Genomic DNA, 16,606 nt, shown 5'->3' with positions numbered 1-16,606 from the left:
GTCGTCTAGTAGTTCTCGTTTTGGAGCTCAAGATAGCTCCGACGTAGCTAACTTTAGCTTTACAAAAGCCAAAGTTTGCCGGGTGGGCTTCCCCACAGTTGCAGCATTTTGCCGGCTCCTCGCGGTCCTTTGTGCAGCTGGAGGTGAGATGCTCTTCGGCGCATTTCACGCATCGTGGTTGCCAATTGCAGTTCCTCGCGGCGTGGCCGAAATTTTGACACCTGAAACATTGGGTGCCTACATTTTTGTTTCTATATTTCTCAATAGAAATTTTTGTGTGGCAAACATATTTTACCACACTTTTAAATTTCCCCATATCAGTGTTTTGGGGAAGATTAACAAGATAGCACGGGTAATTGCCCGCGCTTCCTTTTGATGTTTTTAAGGCGACTACTGACGTCACCTCGAACCCTTGCCCGGCAAGGTCAGTTCTTATCTCGTCTACCTCGACGAGGTGGAGGCCTTTAATGACCGCCTTTCTTTGCTTGTCCCCGCTAAGCGTGAACGTATGAAATGGCCTCATGGTGTTTTTGAGACCATTTCTCATTTTTTCATGATCAGACACGCTACGTGTCTGGATCGAAACGTTTCCGTTTCTAGTGTATCTGAGAACGAAGTTGTCTCCGATACACGTTTTAATTAAATCTACCGTTTCACGGTGAGATTTTCCCGCCTTCATTATGATCGGGGGAACGCGCGAGTTTTTAAGAATAGCGCCTGTAGCGCCCAGTTCATTATCTACCGGTTTCAAACCGGTGAATTTATTTTTAATGGGAATCGGATTGTCGTCCGATCCCGCACGCGGTCTTTTGGCTGGGTTTTTCGGGACCTGCCATTCCCCATTTTGGCTCTTGGCCGAATTTAAGTACTGGACGTACCTGTCCATCCCTTAACAATTTAATAATTATTTTATTTCTTAATAAAAAGGTACAACCTGATAAGGTTCCCGCCGCTTGGCGGGAATTGATTGGAGATGTAGCTCCGCAGCTGGTCGGCGTTTTTGTAACGGTCGTCCCAAACAGTGGAAGACAATGCAAGGAATTTCGCCTGCCTGCGCCTACACAAGTCGGCGCTGTCGCTACCTGCTTTGTCTCTAAGGGACCGATTGAACACAACCGTTCGCAAGGCCGCCCAAAAGGGAACTGATTTAGTATAATATTTAAAAATATTTTTTTACGTTTAAAAGAAGGATAGGTGATAAAATTACTAAGGAACAATGTGGCGTATATACGTCAATTTTAATATGAGAAAAAACCTTTTAATAATATTAGATATAGAAAAAGCTTTTCATACGTTATGATGGTTTGATTCACGAACTGTATAAATATAATGCCCCCAACTATCTGCTGAAAAGTAGAAAATACGTTGTTTCACTAAATAATAAACACTTGATACCGCATAAAAATCCAGTTGGAGCTCCTCAGGGAAATTTTCTTGGGCCGTTTTTTTTATCTCGCATATCCCAAAATTAAAAAATACGCATTTAATTATGTACGTTGACAATACAGCTATTCAACGAGTACCCTTGGTGTTAAATTAATCGCAAATAAATTACAGTTATATATAAATATTTCGAAACGTTACTAACGGCTCTTCAAAATAAACAAGTTAGTAAAATAAAATAAAAAAATAGCGTTAAATACGTGGACTTACATCTGAACTAAAAGCTTAAATTTAACAAACACATTTTGGTATTTCGCTATAAAAGACTTGCTGCCAGTGCGGCTCGCAAATCAAATATAAATAAATAAATAATTAATTAGATTCATTTCAATATTTGTTTGACTGGTGTACACACAATGCAATCGCAGTATTTCAATGACAATTCATATCACTATATTTTACGTTGTACGTTATTTGCGATTTAAAATACATCGCAAATATCTTTGACATGATTATTGGGTGATAGCTGTCGCAACCAGGACAGTTTCTGTATTGTTCCGGGCTATATTGAATCATAAACTGCATCTGGCACCGGAATAATCATTTCAATAATGTTAATGACGACATTTATTTGCGCGGTTCAATGCAATTTGGATGCGTGCACAGCTGACAATGTAATATAAACATGCATATAACATTTTATTTAAGCAGCTTTTATTATAAAAATATAAAAGTATTTAACCGTTTGCTTATTCAACAATTTCATAGTGTCACTCTGTGGAGAAAATTACTGTTTGCGATGTAATAATTAACTTGTTCTTTTCATAGCTTTCTGATGATTGATCGGTGTTATTAATGAACAAAAATAATACCAGTGAAATTTACTATAGGAAATTATAATAAGATATTCAGTGCAAAAAATTCTATATTCTAAAATAAAGCACTTCGAGTAATCGAAGCAAACACACAGCACTTAAATTCACAATAAATTGAGTGATAGCAAGACATATTTTAATTAGGGCATATGAAAAATTAATCAAGTTTTGAAAAATTACTTTTACGCAATCTTCAAGTGTTCAGTCTCAGTGTGGCCGACCCATTTAGTCGCCTTTTTAACATATGTCACGTCTTGTATAGCAATATAGATCACTTGTCCTTTTATCTCTGCTTACCGTTTGTGATAAATTATATTGCCCCCATTTAAAACCCCCGTTTTTCTGGGAAGTAAGCATCTGTTTTTTTTTTCAATGAGCCGTTTTAACGCATTTTAAACAGTGTGATAAGTAAAATTAATTTGTTTAGAGATGTTAGTCCGACTTAGTCCTTACGAATCCAATGAAATTATATTCGCTCTTTTACTTTCACTTGAATCGCCGTTTTTCCGCATTTATATATAAAAAAATAAATTAATAATATAAACATTAAATAACGGTAAACACAGACTGAGCAATATTATGTATTTCAAGTTATGCAATATTTTCAAGGATGACCCACTAATATAGCTAAGGTTGTACATAGAAAACACGCGTGGGAAACGGCAATATTTATAGCTTACCCGAAATAACGAACAACTTATTTTCTTAAATTAAATTATGTAAACAATAAGCGTGGGTAGAAATTCTTTGAATGAGTGTAGGTATAAGCGCGATAAGTGTCTTCAATACATACTGAGTTAAAGTGATTGCCTGAAAACCTTTTAAACCCTTGTCAATATCAAAGATTTTATACCAACCAGAACATATATAGGTATGTATGTATTTATATGGACTAGAGCAAACTTAGTGGTGAGTATAACACGAGTAGTGTACGAGTTAAAGAGGATGCGGTTGTATATTATTTCAGTTCATATTGCTCTAAAAGGACAGAAATTTGAAGCATGTACACATGTTTTTAAAATTACAGAGAAATTAATAAAAAAAATCTCAGACAGCATTTTAAAAATTAACTTAATGCGTATTATTCTTTGGTGCGAAAATTATAAAGCTACGGAAAACTGTATGCCGCATGGTGGGGCATTTGTGTATTTTTTACAGAAAAGTCAAATCTATTATTTTGTTGTCTCATAAAATATAATTACAGTGTTATAGTCGGTGACTTATAATAAAAAACTTCGTTTCTTAATTTCTATTGTGTTTGGGAGATCTGAATTAGTGATTATTATATAAATCAGTCCACTCTGTGCTGTTGACGCGAGCGGTCGCATTCGCGCTTCGCTCCGTTATCGTACGAAGGACACCCCCGCTACCGTTCTGCAACGATAGACACGCCCACTGCAATTAGCTACAAAGACAGCGCCATGAAGAAGGCGCAGACGCGCAAGCGTTCTCTTGGAACGTTGAAGGCGTACCTAAACGCCTCACAATCAACTTCAGGCCTGCCAGACCACGAGTGGCAGGTACCCAAAAAGACATCGAAAGTTTCCCTGGATGCTAAGATGCCTCCGACCACGAGCCAAAACAGGTATGAAAAGCTTCCCGAAGTGATCGAAAGGAAGCAGCAGAGGATACCGCCTGTGATCGTAGAGATCACGGGAACACACCTCCAGACGATCGACTTAATTAAGTCGATCACAAAAACATCGAACTTCTCGTTGCGATACACGGGAAGTGGCAATGTGTCAGTACTTTGCGCGTCGTTTGAAGCACGCGCGTTGTTAATGGATGGACTGAAGGGCCAACGCGCCTTTCACACATTCACCGCCGACGACGATAAAACAGTGAAATCCGTGCTGAGAGGGCTCCCAGAGGTCCCCACCGAAGACATTGCCGCAGATCTCGAACGTCAAGGACTTAGCGTCGTCAAGGTGACGGCAATGAAGACCAAGACCGAGAAACAAGGAGACTCCAGGCTCTACCTTGTCCAGTTTCCGGCTAATACAACAACGAGCACTATAAGAAGCATCCGGTACGTTTGCTTCACCAAGGCCACGCTTGAAAAGTACAAGCGTAATAAGTTGCATTTAACGCAATGTTTCAGGTGTCAACAATTCGGCCACGCTGCAAGAAATTGTCAACGAGCTCCCAGGTGCGTCAAATGCCCCGGAAACCACGCCACGAACGAGTGCTCTAAGAAGGACCGAGAAGCACCCGCCATCTGCACTGGTTGTGGAGGAGACCATCCGGCCAATTTTAAGGAGTGCCCTCGTAGGTTAGAATACCTACAGAAAACTCAGAAGAGACAACAGAGACCGACTCCCACTGTTCACTCGTCGCAGCCGAACAACATATTCAACCTCGAGCAAGCGCAATTTCCTGCACTGAAACCAACGAAACCAGCGTTGGTAAAAACCTCAACCACCCCAGCAGTGATCTCATCAGCCACTTCATGGAACGCCCAGGTTGGCGCCGCACCAGCACCAATAAACAAGGCGCCACAACGTCCCCAAACCAGGCAGCCTGAGGAGCCCCTCTCAGACACAATGCCAACTTCAGAGCTACGCAGGATGTTGCTCGTCCTTCAAGAAATCAGGACCAAGGCTGGAAAGTGTGCCAGCAAAATGGAGATCGCCTTGATGATGGTCGAATATCTCGATGTGCTCTTCTAAGGTGGGGCTCAACGTTTTGACGTGGAATTCACGCGGATTCCGAAATAAAACTGGAGAACTGGAACTGCTGATCAGTGAGTACAAAATTGATATTGTCGTAATCACCGAATCTTACCTCAAACCACACGTCAACGTTTTTATACCGAACTTTGTCTGCCTCCGGAGGGACCGTCTCTCAAGGCCAGGCGGAGGGGTCGCGATATTTGTAAAAAAATCAATTAAACACGCGCGCATTACAACAAACACGACTAATCTTGAAACTGTCGCGATACAAATTAAACACGATAATAAATTAATAATAATTGTCGCGGGGTATAATTCTCCCGGTGACAGGTTGCTTCGAGGTGACCTTGATGATGTGTTTCGTCTTGGAGAATCCGTGATATTAACTGGAGACTTTAACGCGAGACACATGCATTGGGATTGCCCCGGTGCGAATCGATCCGGTAAATTAATATTTGATTATTTACACGATACGGACACTACTGTAAATTTTCCGAAATCCCCAACGCATTATCCTACCAACCACACGACTCCGTCAATTCTGGACATAACGTTGGTCAAGGGTAATTCCCGGATTTCAAACATGCACTGCATCCAGGCTCTGTCCTCGGACCACCTTCCAGTATTCTTTACGTTGGACGGTGAGGTCGAGATGGTGTCTGAGGTCGTTTTCAATTATGCAAAGGCTGATTGGAAGCGATTCAGAAGCATAGTAGAGTCTCGGGTATTGATTAAACGACAGAATTATACCTCAAATGACACTAAAACTATTGACGATGATATTCATTACTTAACATCCGTGATCGAGCAGGCCAAAATATCATCAATTCCGTCGCGTAAAAATATTTGGAATAACATAGAACTCACCCCAGAAATAATTAAACGTATTAAAATTAAAAATAATATGAGAAAGCAATGGCACAAAAATAAATCGCCCCAACTTAAAACTCTAATTAACAAACTAACTGATGAAATTCGCGTTCAAATTCAAAACATCAAAAACGCTTCGTGGTCGCGTAAACTAAAAGCTTTGAAACCGGGAGATAATTCCTTATGGAGAATGACGAAATCGCTTAAAAATAAAAACTCAAATATACCACCTTTAAAAACCGGAAACAACGTAGCTAACACGACTCAGGAGAAGGTCGAGATTTTAGCTGAGACATTTTCTACATCTTATCAACTTACGCAAAATTACATTGACCAAAAAACCCAAAATAAAGTAGACCGGGCAATTAAAGATATCAGTAAAACTCCAATAGATAAAAAATCCATTAACCAAGTCGGCATATCAGAAATTCTTAGTATTGTTAAACGATTATCAAATAGAAAGGCTCCAGGTATAGATAAATTAGAGAATATATTGATTAAAAACCTTCCTTTTGTTTGCTTTAAGTACTTAAATAACATTTTTAATTCATGCTTATCTTTTGGATATTTCCCAATAATCTGGAAAACGGCAAAAATTCATCCGATAAAAAAACCTGGCAAAGCAGATAACATACCAATTAACTACCGCCCGATAAGTTTACTTCCCTCATTTAGCAAATTATTTGAAAAAATTATATTATCTCGATTAAAGGAATCTCTTAATAGCAAACTCATTAATGAGCAATTTGGTTTCCGCGAAAATCACTCGACTACGCATCAACTTAATAGATTAACAGAGCACATATCTGCCGATTTTAATATGAAAAAAAGTTCTGGTCTTTTATTATTAGATATGGAAAAGGCTTTTGATACAGTATGGCATGATGGATTAATGTATAAACTTTTAAAATATGAAACTCCCTATTACATTATTCACATGTTACGGTCTTACCTGAAGAATCGAAGCTATGTTGTTTCGCTAAATAATACATTTTCGACACCGCGTAAAATACCAGCTGGTGTTCCTCAAGGAAGTATACTTGGCCCGTTTCTCTTCATTCTATATACTAATGATATTCCAATGTTAAAAAATACTAAACTCTCAATGTACGCTGACGACACTGCAATCCTTACTAGTTCTTATGGTCTTAAACCTATTGCAGTTAAACTTCAAAAATCCCTTGAAAACTTAAAAAAATATTTTATGAAATGGAGAATTAAAATTAATCAAGACAAAACAGAAGCAATAATATTCACTAAACGTAGACAACCCTTGCCTGCACCCATTAAAAGTGAACAAGGGCATAACATTGAATGGAGAGCGAGCGTTAAATATCTGGGTATACACCTGGACTCCAGACTAAAATTCAATAAACATATAACTGAACTCCGGTCGAAAGGGCTCGGCGCCATTGCGGCTCTAAAATCAATATTTAATAGAAAAAGTGCGCTTACAATAAAAAATAAAATTCTAGTCTATAGACAATTAATCAGACCTGTTTTAACTTACGCTTGTTCAGTGTGGAGTAACGCGAGTAATAGTAATTTTAATAAACTTCAAGTAATTCAAAATAAAGCCATAAAAATAATTTATAATACACCGTTTTATACTAACCTTAAAAAACTCCACACCAAACATTTAATTCCTACCATTAAAGAATACTGTTATTATCAAACCGAAAAATACTATAAAAAAATCTCGCGAGACCACGCAAACCCACTAATTTCAAGAATCGGTGATTACGACAAAGCAAAACTTAAATTTAAATACAAACATAAAATGCCTAAGCACATATTGCTTTGATGCAGTTAAGCTCATCACAGTGTCATCAGTTTCAGGTCTACAGGGCTAGGTTTATTTACCTTTGTATGTGTTTTATTTTGTATATTATGTATTTTGTATAATTTGTTTTTCTCATCTGCTTCATTCTTTTCCAAAATTTTTTTTTTTTTTTTTTTTGGAATTTTTTTTTAATTTGTAAAAGGTTTTATGTATTTTTCCTTTAATTTAGTATATTCTCGTATAATTTATTATTCTTTTTATGTTATTGTATAACTTAACAATTTGTAAACAATGTAAATGGTTATGAACCAGTATTGTGCATTTAATATATCTGTATGCTATTTTACCTATGTCTATTTAAGAAATAAACTTTTTTTTTATTATATAAATATAATTTTTTTAAACCTTCACAGATTAGGCCTTTCTATATTTTTCTGATATTACGGATGAATATCGTAATAAATAATTAAAATAAATGCATAGTGGCATTTAATAATTTAAGCTGTAATAATAAAATATGTCACTAATGTACAGACTGATTTTAGTCTAGTGTCTTATTACTGTTGATTGTGTTTACGAATCATGTTACAATGAAAGATTTGGTAATGATGTTCCTTGAAAATAATGTACTGGTCACAGTTATCCCTTTAGCGTGTAGTATAAGTCAATGAAAAATATTATATAAATTATTAGATTGGATGGTAAGCTGGTGTCAGCTGGATATGTAAAATAATGCACGTCTTAACAAATTTATTTATGATTTTTTATTATAAACTACACATATGATTTCACTGAATTACTCTGTTAAATTCTAAAAACCATTTTTAAACATTTAATGCTACCGAGTGACCTCACTGTATCCTCGCTGCGTGGTTTAGTGTATTATGTTCGTTAAACGTTTTATTTTTATTAACGTTTTACTTGATATAACTACACTAAGGTAACCAAATGTCTATCAATCTAGTTATTCTATGTTAGCGGCAATAAAATGTTAAATGATATTGTGCTGTGTTACATCTGGGCAAACATTTGGTATCAGTGCGTATAGATATATTGCGTAATATTCGTGTTAACCTTCAGCTTATACCGATAAATTTATTTCAAAGTAACCATTTTAAAATATACAGATTTAGCTATTTGCAGGCCTGCCGAGAGAGGGAGGGGAGAGGGGACAAATTCCCGGAGCCCGTTCTCCTTGAGGGCCCCGACTCTGGAAAAATCATAGCAAGAATATATTAATAAAAAAAAATTCGACCTTAAATAATGAATCTGACCTAAACTACAGTTGTTTGAGATGTACCTATATACTGATGTATTTCAGGTATAAGTACCTTTTTTATACATATTATACAATAAATAAAAGGAGCGGAACATTTCCCTTAAAAGCACCCACTTTTTAGGTAGTACTTTCACAATAAACATTATTATTCAAAGGGACAGATTGTAGTTTTTTGACGCGGTTCCGTTTGTGTTAAAATTTGTTTGCAAAATATTGTTGACTTTATAGCTTTTTAAACGTTTAAAAAATATTAGACATGAGAAGAAATATTCAACGAATGTAAATTATTAACAAAAAATTCAGGTATTCGATCTGAAAATTCAGATCGAATACCGAAAAATCAACGACAACACTAGCTGAATTTATATAAATTAAACGTTTTAATAGATTGTATTATCAGTAATTTGACAACTAGATTCAATTGAAAAAAATAAATAAATAATATATTTAGTTTCATGTGGCTATTTATAAAATAAAATCTAGAAAAAATAGTCTCAAATATACACAAAAAATATTTTTCTTAAATATGTAATTTTAGTAAAATCATATCGGAATACATTTTCACCAGTATATATATTTCTACTAGCGAAAATATAATTTAACTGATATGCGGCGCTAATTGCTGCTCTAAAAAATGTCTATGAAACTCAATTTGACAGTTGCAAAAATTTCATTGGCTGTTCAAACCCAAACCTAGCCTAATGAAAGCTCTAAAACTAATTATAAATTTAGAACTTTTATTAGGTCAAGTCTAAAAAACAAATGATTTCTCAGGAGAAAATAATCGGAAGAGTTGCTCTATATTTTGTCTGCATTTCGATATTACACCTTGTTTTAAAAATATGATAGCTATCCTTACCGATATTACTATGCACTTCTAATATAATATGGCTGAGCAAAGTATATTCAAACCAAATTTTGGTTAACAGGTAAGCGCAAAAATAATTATCACTACTCAGAAGGCAAAAATTCACGTCAAAAGCAATAAAATCGTGTCAATGCCGTCGCAGTGAGAACGCTCGGTAACAAACGTTCTCACTGCGACAGCGATAATGCCTTGACGCTCGGACTACTACTTCGCTCCACAGACGTTTCGCCTTCTGTTTGAACATCTTAGTATGACCTATATGCTTTAATACCAATATAATTATATATAAATAAGTGAGTACTATAATATAGATTATATATACGTGTCTCGACCACTCGATTCAAGTGTAAAATTGCTAATTTTATATTTGACAACTTTACAGGAGAAACAAAAAACTATATTGTGAATTGGGAAATAAGAAAATAAAACAATATCTTAAGTTTGTAGTGTTTAATTAGAGATTTTGGAAATGGTATTTTTTGAGCATGTGTATTTCGATTGAAATGACATTGTTAAGTCATTTTCATCCAGAAGTAGAGTTATCAAATTTACATTTTAAGCCATTAATTTGGAATATATAAGGTCAAGCTGGATGCATATTTATAATTTTATATTAAAAATATTTGTTTTGAAACGGTTACAATGTTTATTATCTCTTTTATCCCAAAATTTAAAATTCACTGAACATATTTGTTAGAGCTTTTTCCATTTTATTGGATATTTCTCTGAAAAGGTTGTAAAATATTTTTAGCAGAAGAAATAAAAATACTAAGAAATTATAAAAATAAACACATGTTGTTTAATCAATATGGTAATATAAAGCACTACAAAAGCTTGACTTGTTTATTTATTTAAAATATATTTTTTTCAGGATCGTTTTAAAAATGCAAACATAAAAACATGGATATTACTTTTTAATATTATATATATATATATATATATATATATATATATATATATATATATATATATATATATATAAAAAATAAATAATGTTAAACTGTAATTACTTTGTGTTTCAATAAAATACAAAATTGTATATTTGTTTATTACAAAATGTATTAAATATATACAATTAACACATGTAACTTAGTTTTAAAAGGAGTTTCATTATGACACATTATAATACCATTTATAAGTCTTTGTTAATACATGAACGATAATGAGACCAATTATATTTTAATCCACAATATAATAAACGAGTTTGTATAGAATTATAGCATTATAAATTATCTTACGATTTAATTTAATTCAAAGTACTTATTATTTATAAGGATATAATTGTTATTTTCTGGAAAATTTTATGTACTAAAGTGTAATTTAATTGCTGTTTTACACTGTGCTTATGATAATGTTCAAAATACCGGCATAAAATTGAAAACATGCATAAAATTAAAAGTATGAGAGCGAAACGCGTCACTTTATTTTACTAAATATTTCCAGTATTTTATCACCTAAAGTAGATTATTTTGCAAAAATGCCTAAACACATGTCGATTTTAATTTTATGAACCTTCGATTTCAGATGTTATACGAGAGTTAAAATTTACGAGTAACCACAAAACCACATGGAAAGTTTACTATTTTATTGTCAAAGAAAATAACATTTTGGTCAAATTAAGCAATTCTCTGTGAGCTAATAAGGTATATACTAGATTGCATGGATAGCTTTGTGTATAATAACAAATAATCCTTTTCTTCAGCTATTTGGGCTAAACACCGTACTGTGCGCCGTTTGTTCGGGTTTTAACATATAGTGTGCCTCATAACGAAATGCTTTAAAAACTTTTCACAAGGCGAAATGCTCGTAACTGCGTGAAAAAACCCACTTTTTGGAAAATTGGCTGCCATTTCGGAAAATTGGTCGATTTGTATCAGAAAAGCTCGTTTATACGCAAAACGGACGCAGCTTTTCATTGAAATCTACGAAAACGACTTTTTCCGTTCGCGAATTGCAACACCAGATTACGAAGTTGTGTTAAATAATTCTCTGATAAAATCACAAATAAAATTCAACGATGCGCGTGAATTCGTTTGTGGTGTATTTTTATTCCACGGTTGAGTAGAAAACTTGTATTTATTGTTAAAAGTTATTTGTACGATGTTGATCTGCATGTCAAAAACAGTACCGTAAAAAAAGTTTTCGATTTAGTATTCATAAAAGCTCTCTCAAGCCTAAATAAAGCATAAAGTAAACAAACCGTTTCGAGGTGGGTGCGGAAAGCTATAAATACATATTTTATGAATAAAAAGGATTTGATATATATTTAAATATACTTTTCATGATTGAACAAGCTTTTAACTTTAAGACCTACTTGTCTATAATACGATATATTGGGTTTACTGTTTTAATATAAGACCAATCGTAAAACGCAACCCGAAAAGAACGACGTCCGAAGTAATTTTTACTCTTACGTATAAGAAAAAATAAAAATGTCGACTGAATACAGTCGAGTGCTAAGTTACAATCCCATTGTGAAGATCTAAATCAGTGGTAAGTGAATTAGTTTCATGTGAAAATAATGCAGAATTTTTGCTGACCATGCGACGTTTTTACGACAATCTAATATATTAATTAGTATGTTTTTCTTATGCGAAAATTATACGTGTCTGTTCCTTCTTTGTATTCTATGTGGTTCGATTTGAAATAAACCATGAACACGTGAATGAAAACATGACAGAAAAAGGTCGACAGAAAACGAATGACACAAAGACGTTCATTTATATAGACCTTTACCCTCAGGTGTTATGTGATACGTAATTCACGTGAAAATGTTTTTTTGATGAGACTTACATTTTTATTAAAGCTACAAAAAATCACCTTTTACTAAGTAGTATTGTATAATTGCAATTAAAACAAGAGTGACATATTTTAAATTTGAGAAATACTTTTAAAAACAATATTATATAAAAAGCCATTAAAAGTTATTTGTTGCTTTAAAAAATGCTTTTAATTTAAAAACGAGTTTTATCATCGTTCTATTGTGTCAGGTTGATTGATAAAAAATGGCAAATTTATATAATCCCTAACTTAAAGTACTGCGAGAGAGTTATAAATATTTTTTTAAATGATGTTAGTAATATTACATTTATTTGATCTTTATTATACGATGTAAAGTGAAAACTTCCATAGGATTTCAACTTTACATGAAATTACGATAGAACTTTCCAAGTAACACAAGTGGTATTACACGCGTTAAATTAATAAATCTACGTCAAAAATATAATATAAGGTATTTCGCAGAAAATATGGAACATATATGAAATCTGTACAAATACGGTTTTGACCTTTTAATGTCAAAACCGTATTTGTACAGTTATATTTTTTTGTATTTTTTATTAAAATTCACTGATTTAATTTTTTATTCGACATACGAAACTATCAGAATTATCTATACAATCAAGCTTTGCTATCTTACATTTCAAAAACTATATTAATATTTTCGAATTATTAAAAATACTAATATTATAATTATATGAGATGAATCGCATATTTAAGCTGTGTGAATATATTTATTTTTAAATTTAAGTGGTTAATTTTATGGCTTAGATTCAGCTAAGCTTAAAAAAACAGATTAAGCTTTAAGCTCGGCTTGCTTGTTTAAATTGAATGATATTTCTTTAAAGATAATGTTAAAAGTTAATTTACATTAACTGATAAATATCTCGGTAACCTCTAAAGATTGCTTTAGGCAGGATTGATATACATAAATATAATAATAAGTGTGTTTTTCCCAAAAAGCTTATGGCGATGTATATCATGTTCAATGAGGCTTTACTATAATTTTCTTTTAAAACCAGCTTTTAAAATACAATTTAAGATAAACTCCTTATTGATAAAAAAAAATAACTTTTAAAATATTTAATAAAATAAATCTAATAAATAACATATTGTAATGCTATTTTTATTGAGAATTTCATCAACTTTTAATTATACGTATATCATTTAACAAATAATATGTTCTCTTAAAAAGATTTTTACATATTTTTTAAGGCGGTTAGCAAAGTTTTTTGTTATTTAACAAAGTGTAAAATTATTAATAAAATTTGTTATTTATAAATAAACTTTGTTTTTATTAAAATAACAAATTGAAATTAATTAATATTCGTGAATATCGCAGTTTAAATTTATTCAAAACATTCTTTGTTGATTTTTCAATAAATACGATACTAGTTTATTCGTAATAGCATATATTTTAGGTATTGGTAAACATTATTCCATGTTTACATTTTATCAAAGAAAATTCACAAAGCATAACATCACACAATTTTTCCTTTGAAAATTCCCAATACTTTTTAACATGGATATTAAAAGTTAAGCTCATTTACATTTTATTCACTGGTTGATTACATCATTTAAGTTATTGTTGCCTACAAGCTAATAAGATATTCTGCCAAACCTTATGAGTTAAAATAAGAACACCTGCACGAAATAATTGTAGCCCTAAAACACACGTCTTCCTGTTACCGTTCTAACAATTTACGGCCATGCTTATAATACATTTAAGAACTACCAAAAGGCTTAGCCAACGTTTACTGCATACGGTTAAATAAACACAAATGAAACCACATATGGCGAATACTAAAGTAAGTATCTTTTTAATGATACATTAATTCCTAATATTACGCTGTGCGTAACCATACAGATGCAGCAAGATCCAAAGGCAAATTTATATTTAATACTTGTGCTACAAAATAATTATAGATTTATTTGCATTTTTTTATGTTAAACACAGAAGAAAGTCAGCGGTTTAAATTCCAACGGTAATTAAATAAAATAAATTTACTTTGTTAAAGTCGCTTTCTACAATTAATGTAAATAAACAATGTGATTTTGTAAAATTAAATAGCATTGTTATAAAAGTTAATTATTAAAATTATTGTTCTTTACTTGGTTAAAATGTTATAGAGGAAGCAAATTAGTCCATTCTTTATGCGCCACTATGTAATAATTACAAACAAAAATAATCACAACTATATATGTATATAGTTGTATGTATGTACAAAAATGTTGTTGGACATTAATTACTTAATAATTATATATGTATTTAATATAAATATACTATCAACAAATCAAAGAATACCTATTTTTTTCAAAAAAAAAAAAAAAAAAAATCGTATACCTAGTTATTAAAGTTACTATTCTCACTTTATTACTAATACAATTAACCTTAAAACTATCGCATACAAATTAAACCATAAAAATAAAATTAAATTAATGTAGCAAGTTATAAGATTCCCCAAGATGTGAGTTAATCCGTTGCGATCTCGATGCTGTGTTTGGACTTGGAAGTTCAGTGATTTTAACCAGAGATCTCAACGTTTGAATTATTATGGCGTAAATCGATCCAAGCTGTTCCTATTTAACTATTTACATGACACGGACATGATTTTAAGCTTCGAAAAATAAGCAGCGCCTGACGCTGTCAATTAAAAATATTGCGTTAGTTAAGAGTCAGCGTCAGATATACCGTGTCCTTGGATATTTACCTATATTTATTTTAATATAGTATTAATATTATCTATTATATAATATAATAGTACAATATAATATAATGTAATATTATAAAAATAATAATATAATCTACAAAATTGTCTTTTAACTATAACAATACTGATTGGTTTAGCGAGTAATATCGAGTTCCATATAGTGGTTAAAAGTCAGAACTATACGCCAACTGATACCTAATCAATCGACGATAATATTAGTTTTTCAACAACCGTAATCAAACAAGCTGAAATATTATCAGTATAGCGTAAAAAAATATATAATTATTTAAAATTAAAAAGAAATTTGGAAAGCAGTTACATAAAACTCTGCAATTAAACACTTTACTAAAACAAATTAAGAGCAGCAGATATGGAAAATATCTGTATAAAAAAATAAACACGCAGAAGTTTACCGTTAAAAACTGGAAATAGAAATACTAATTTTAAAATTACATTCTGAAATTAAATATGGCAAATTTATATAATTATTGATTGCTATGGCTTGTCTTTATAATTTATAACCGTTGCTGATATACAAAAATCAGCTGTAGATCTCTATAATATTATTAGTACAGCAAAAATATAAATATGTACGAGTTTAAAAATAAAATTTTGAGCTTCAAAAATAAAACAAAATAACTGAAACTCAACCTTTCATGACGAATATAAATGTTGTTTTACGAATATATCATATATGCTAAAATTAATTAGGAGTAATTTAAGATTGACTTTTCGAATCTTTTCATAATTTCTATTGAATATAAACTCATTCAAGATATTAATTATGACGATGTAATCAACAACGAAATCGAAGCCATACAAGTGCAATAAAATTATTTTTATATAAGTATACATATAACTAAAAATTAAGAGGCTACAAATTTTGTACATGCCATATGAAAAGCTAAAGCATATTGCACTTTTACGCAATATATCAAATATAAACAACAGTTGTATTTGGCGTATTTTATAAGTTTTTTTTTTAAAGTCGTTTCCCTTCGGATTTGACGTTTTGAGGTCAATAGCGACGCTGTCTCCGTGACGCATATTTGTTTACGATCAATGAAATTCCAGTTAAACTTTCAATATATACAAAAAGCTTCAGCTAGGGCTCAAAGGTATAGATCGGTACCGGCTTTAGGTAAAATATATTTTTTTTACCGGCGAAATGCTTATACGAGATAAGACTTTGTTTTATTACTCTCTTTTATATTTCCGGTCGTTGCGTAAGAGTTAAAAATAAAGTGAATAATAATATCTTGAACTGTGCCTTCGATTGTATTGAAATACTTTAAAAGGTTAAGATGCTTCAAAAATAAATTTGATTATCAGTAATAAAATCAGTTTTTGGTAGCTTAAAAAAGAGAATTGATACATCCTAAATTTT

The 16,606-nt window shown here is 32.1% G+C and overlaps 2 protein-coding genes across 2 annotated transcripts in view; one reads left to right on the top strand and one right to left on the bottom strand.

Annotated features, from left to right (window-relative positions):
- Nucleotides 1-16,606, bottom strand: part of LOC148238975 (gonadotropin-releasing hormone receptor-like) — a 147,411-nt gene that overhangs the window by 41,866 nt on the left and 88,939 nt on the right. The window lies entirely within an intron of this gene.
- On the top strand, nt 3,552-6,203 carry LOC148238976 (uncharacterized). Its single transcript, XM_088198517.1, has 2 exons — nt 3,552-4,287; nt 4,360-6,203. Exons 1-2 carry the CDS (start codon nt 3,680-3,682, stop codon nt 4,925-4,927), a joined length of 1,176 nt encoding a protein of 391 aa, XP_088054643.1. The 5' UTR covers nt 3,552-3,679; the 3' UTR covers nt 4,928-6,203.

The sequence above is a fragment of the Plectrocnemia conspersa genome, unplaced genomic scaffold (genome assembly GCF_051122295.1).
Source record: "Plectrocnemia conspersa isolate PC_06_02 unplaced genomic scaffold, ASM5112229v1 ptg000001l, whole genome shotgun sequence".
Taxonomy (NCBI): domain Eukaryota; kingdom Metazoa; phylum Arthropoda; class Insecta; order Trichoptera; family Polycentropodidae; genus Plectrocnemia; species Plectrocnemia conspersa.
Note: the sequence above shows the minus strand (reverse complement) of the source record. Positions and strands in the feature narration are given on the sequence as shown.

Coding starts and splice junctions, on each gene's coding strand:
- LOC148238976 (XM_088198517.1), top strand. CDS start 3,680: ATGAAGAAGGCGCAGACGCGCAAGCGTTCTCTTGGAACGTTGAAGGCG. Junction 4,288..4,359: donor AGCACTATAAGAAGCATCCG/GTACGTTTGCTT, acceptor GCAATGTTTCAG/GTGTCAACAATTCGGCCACG.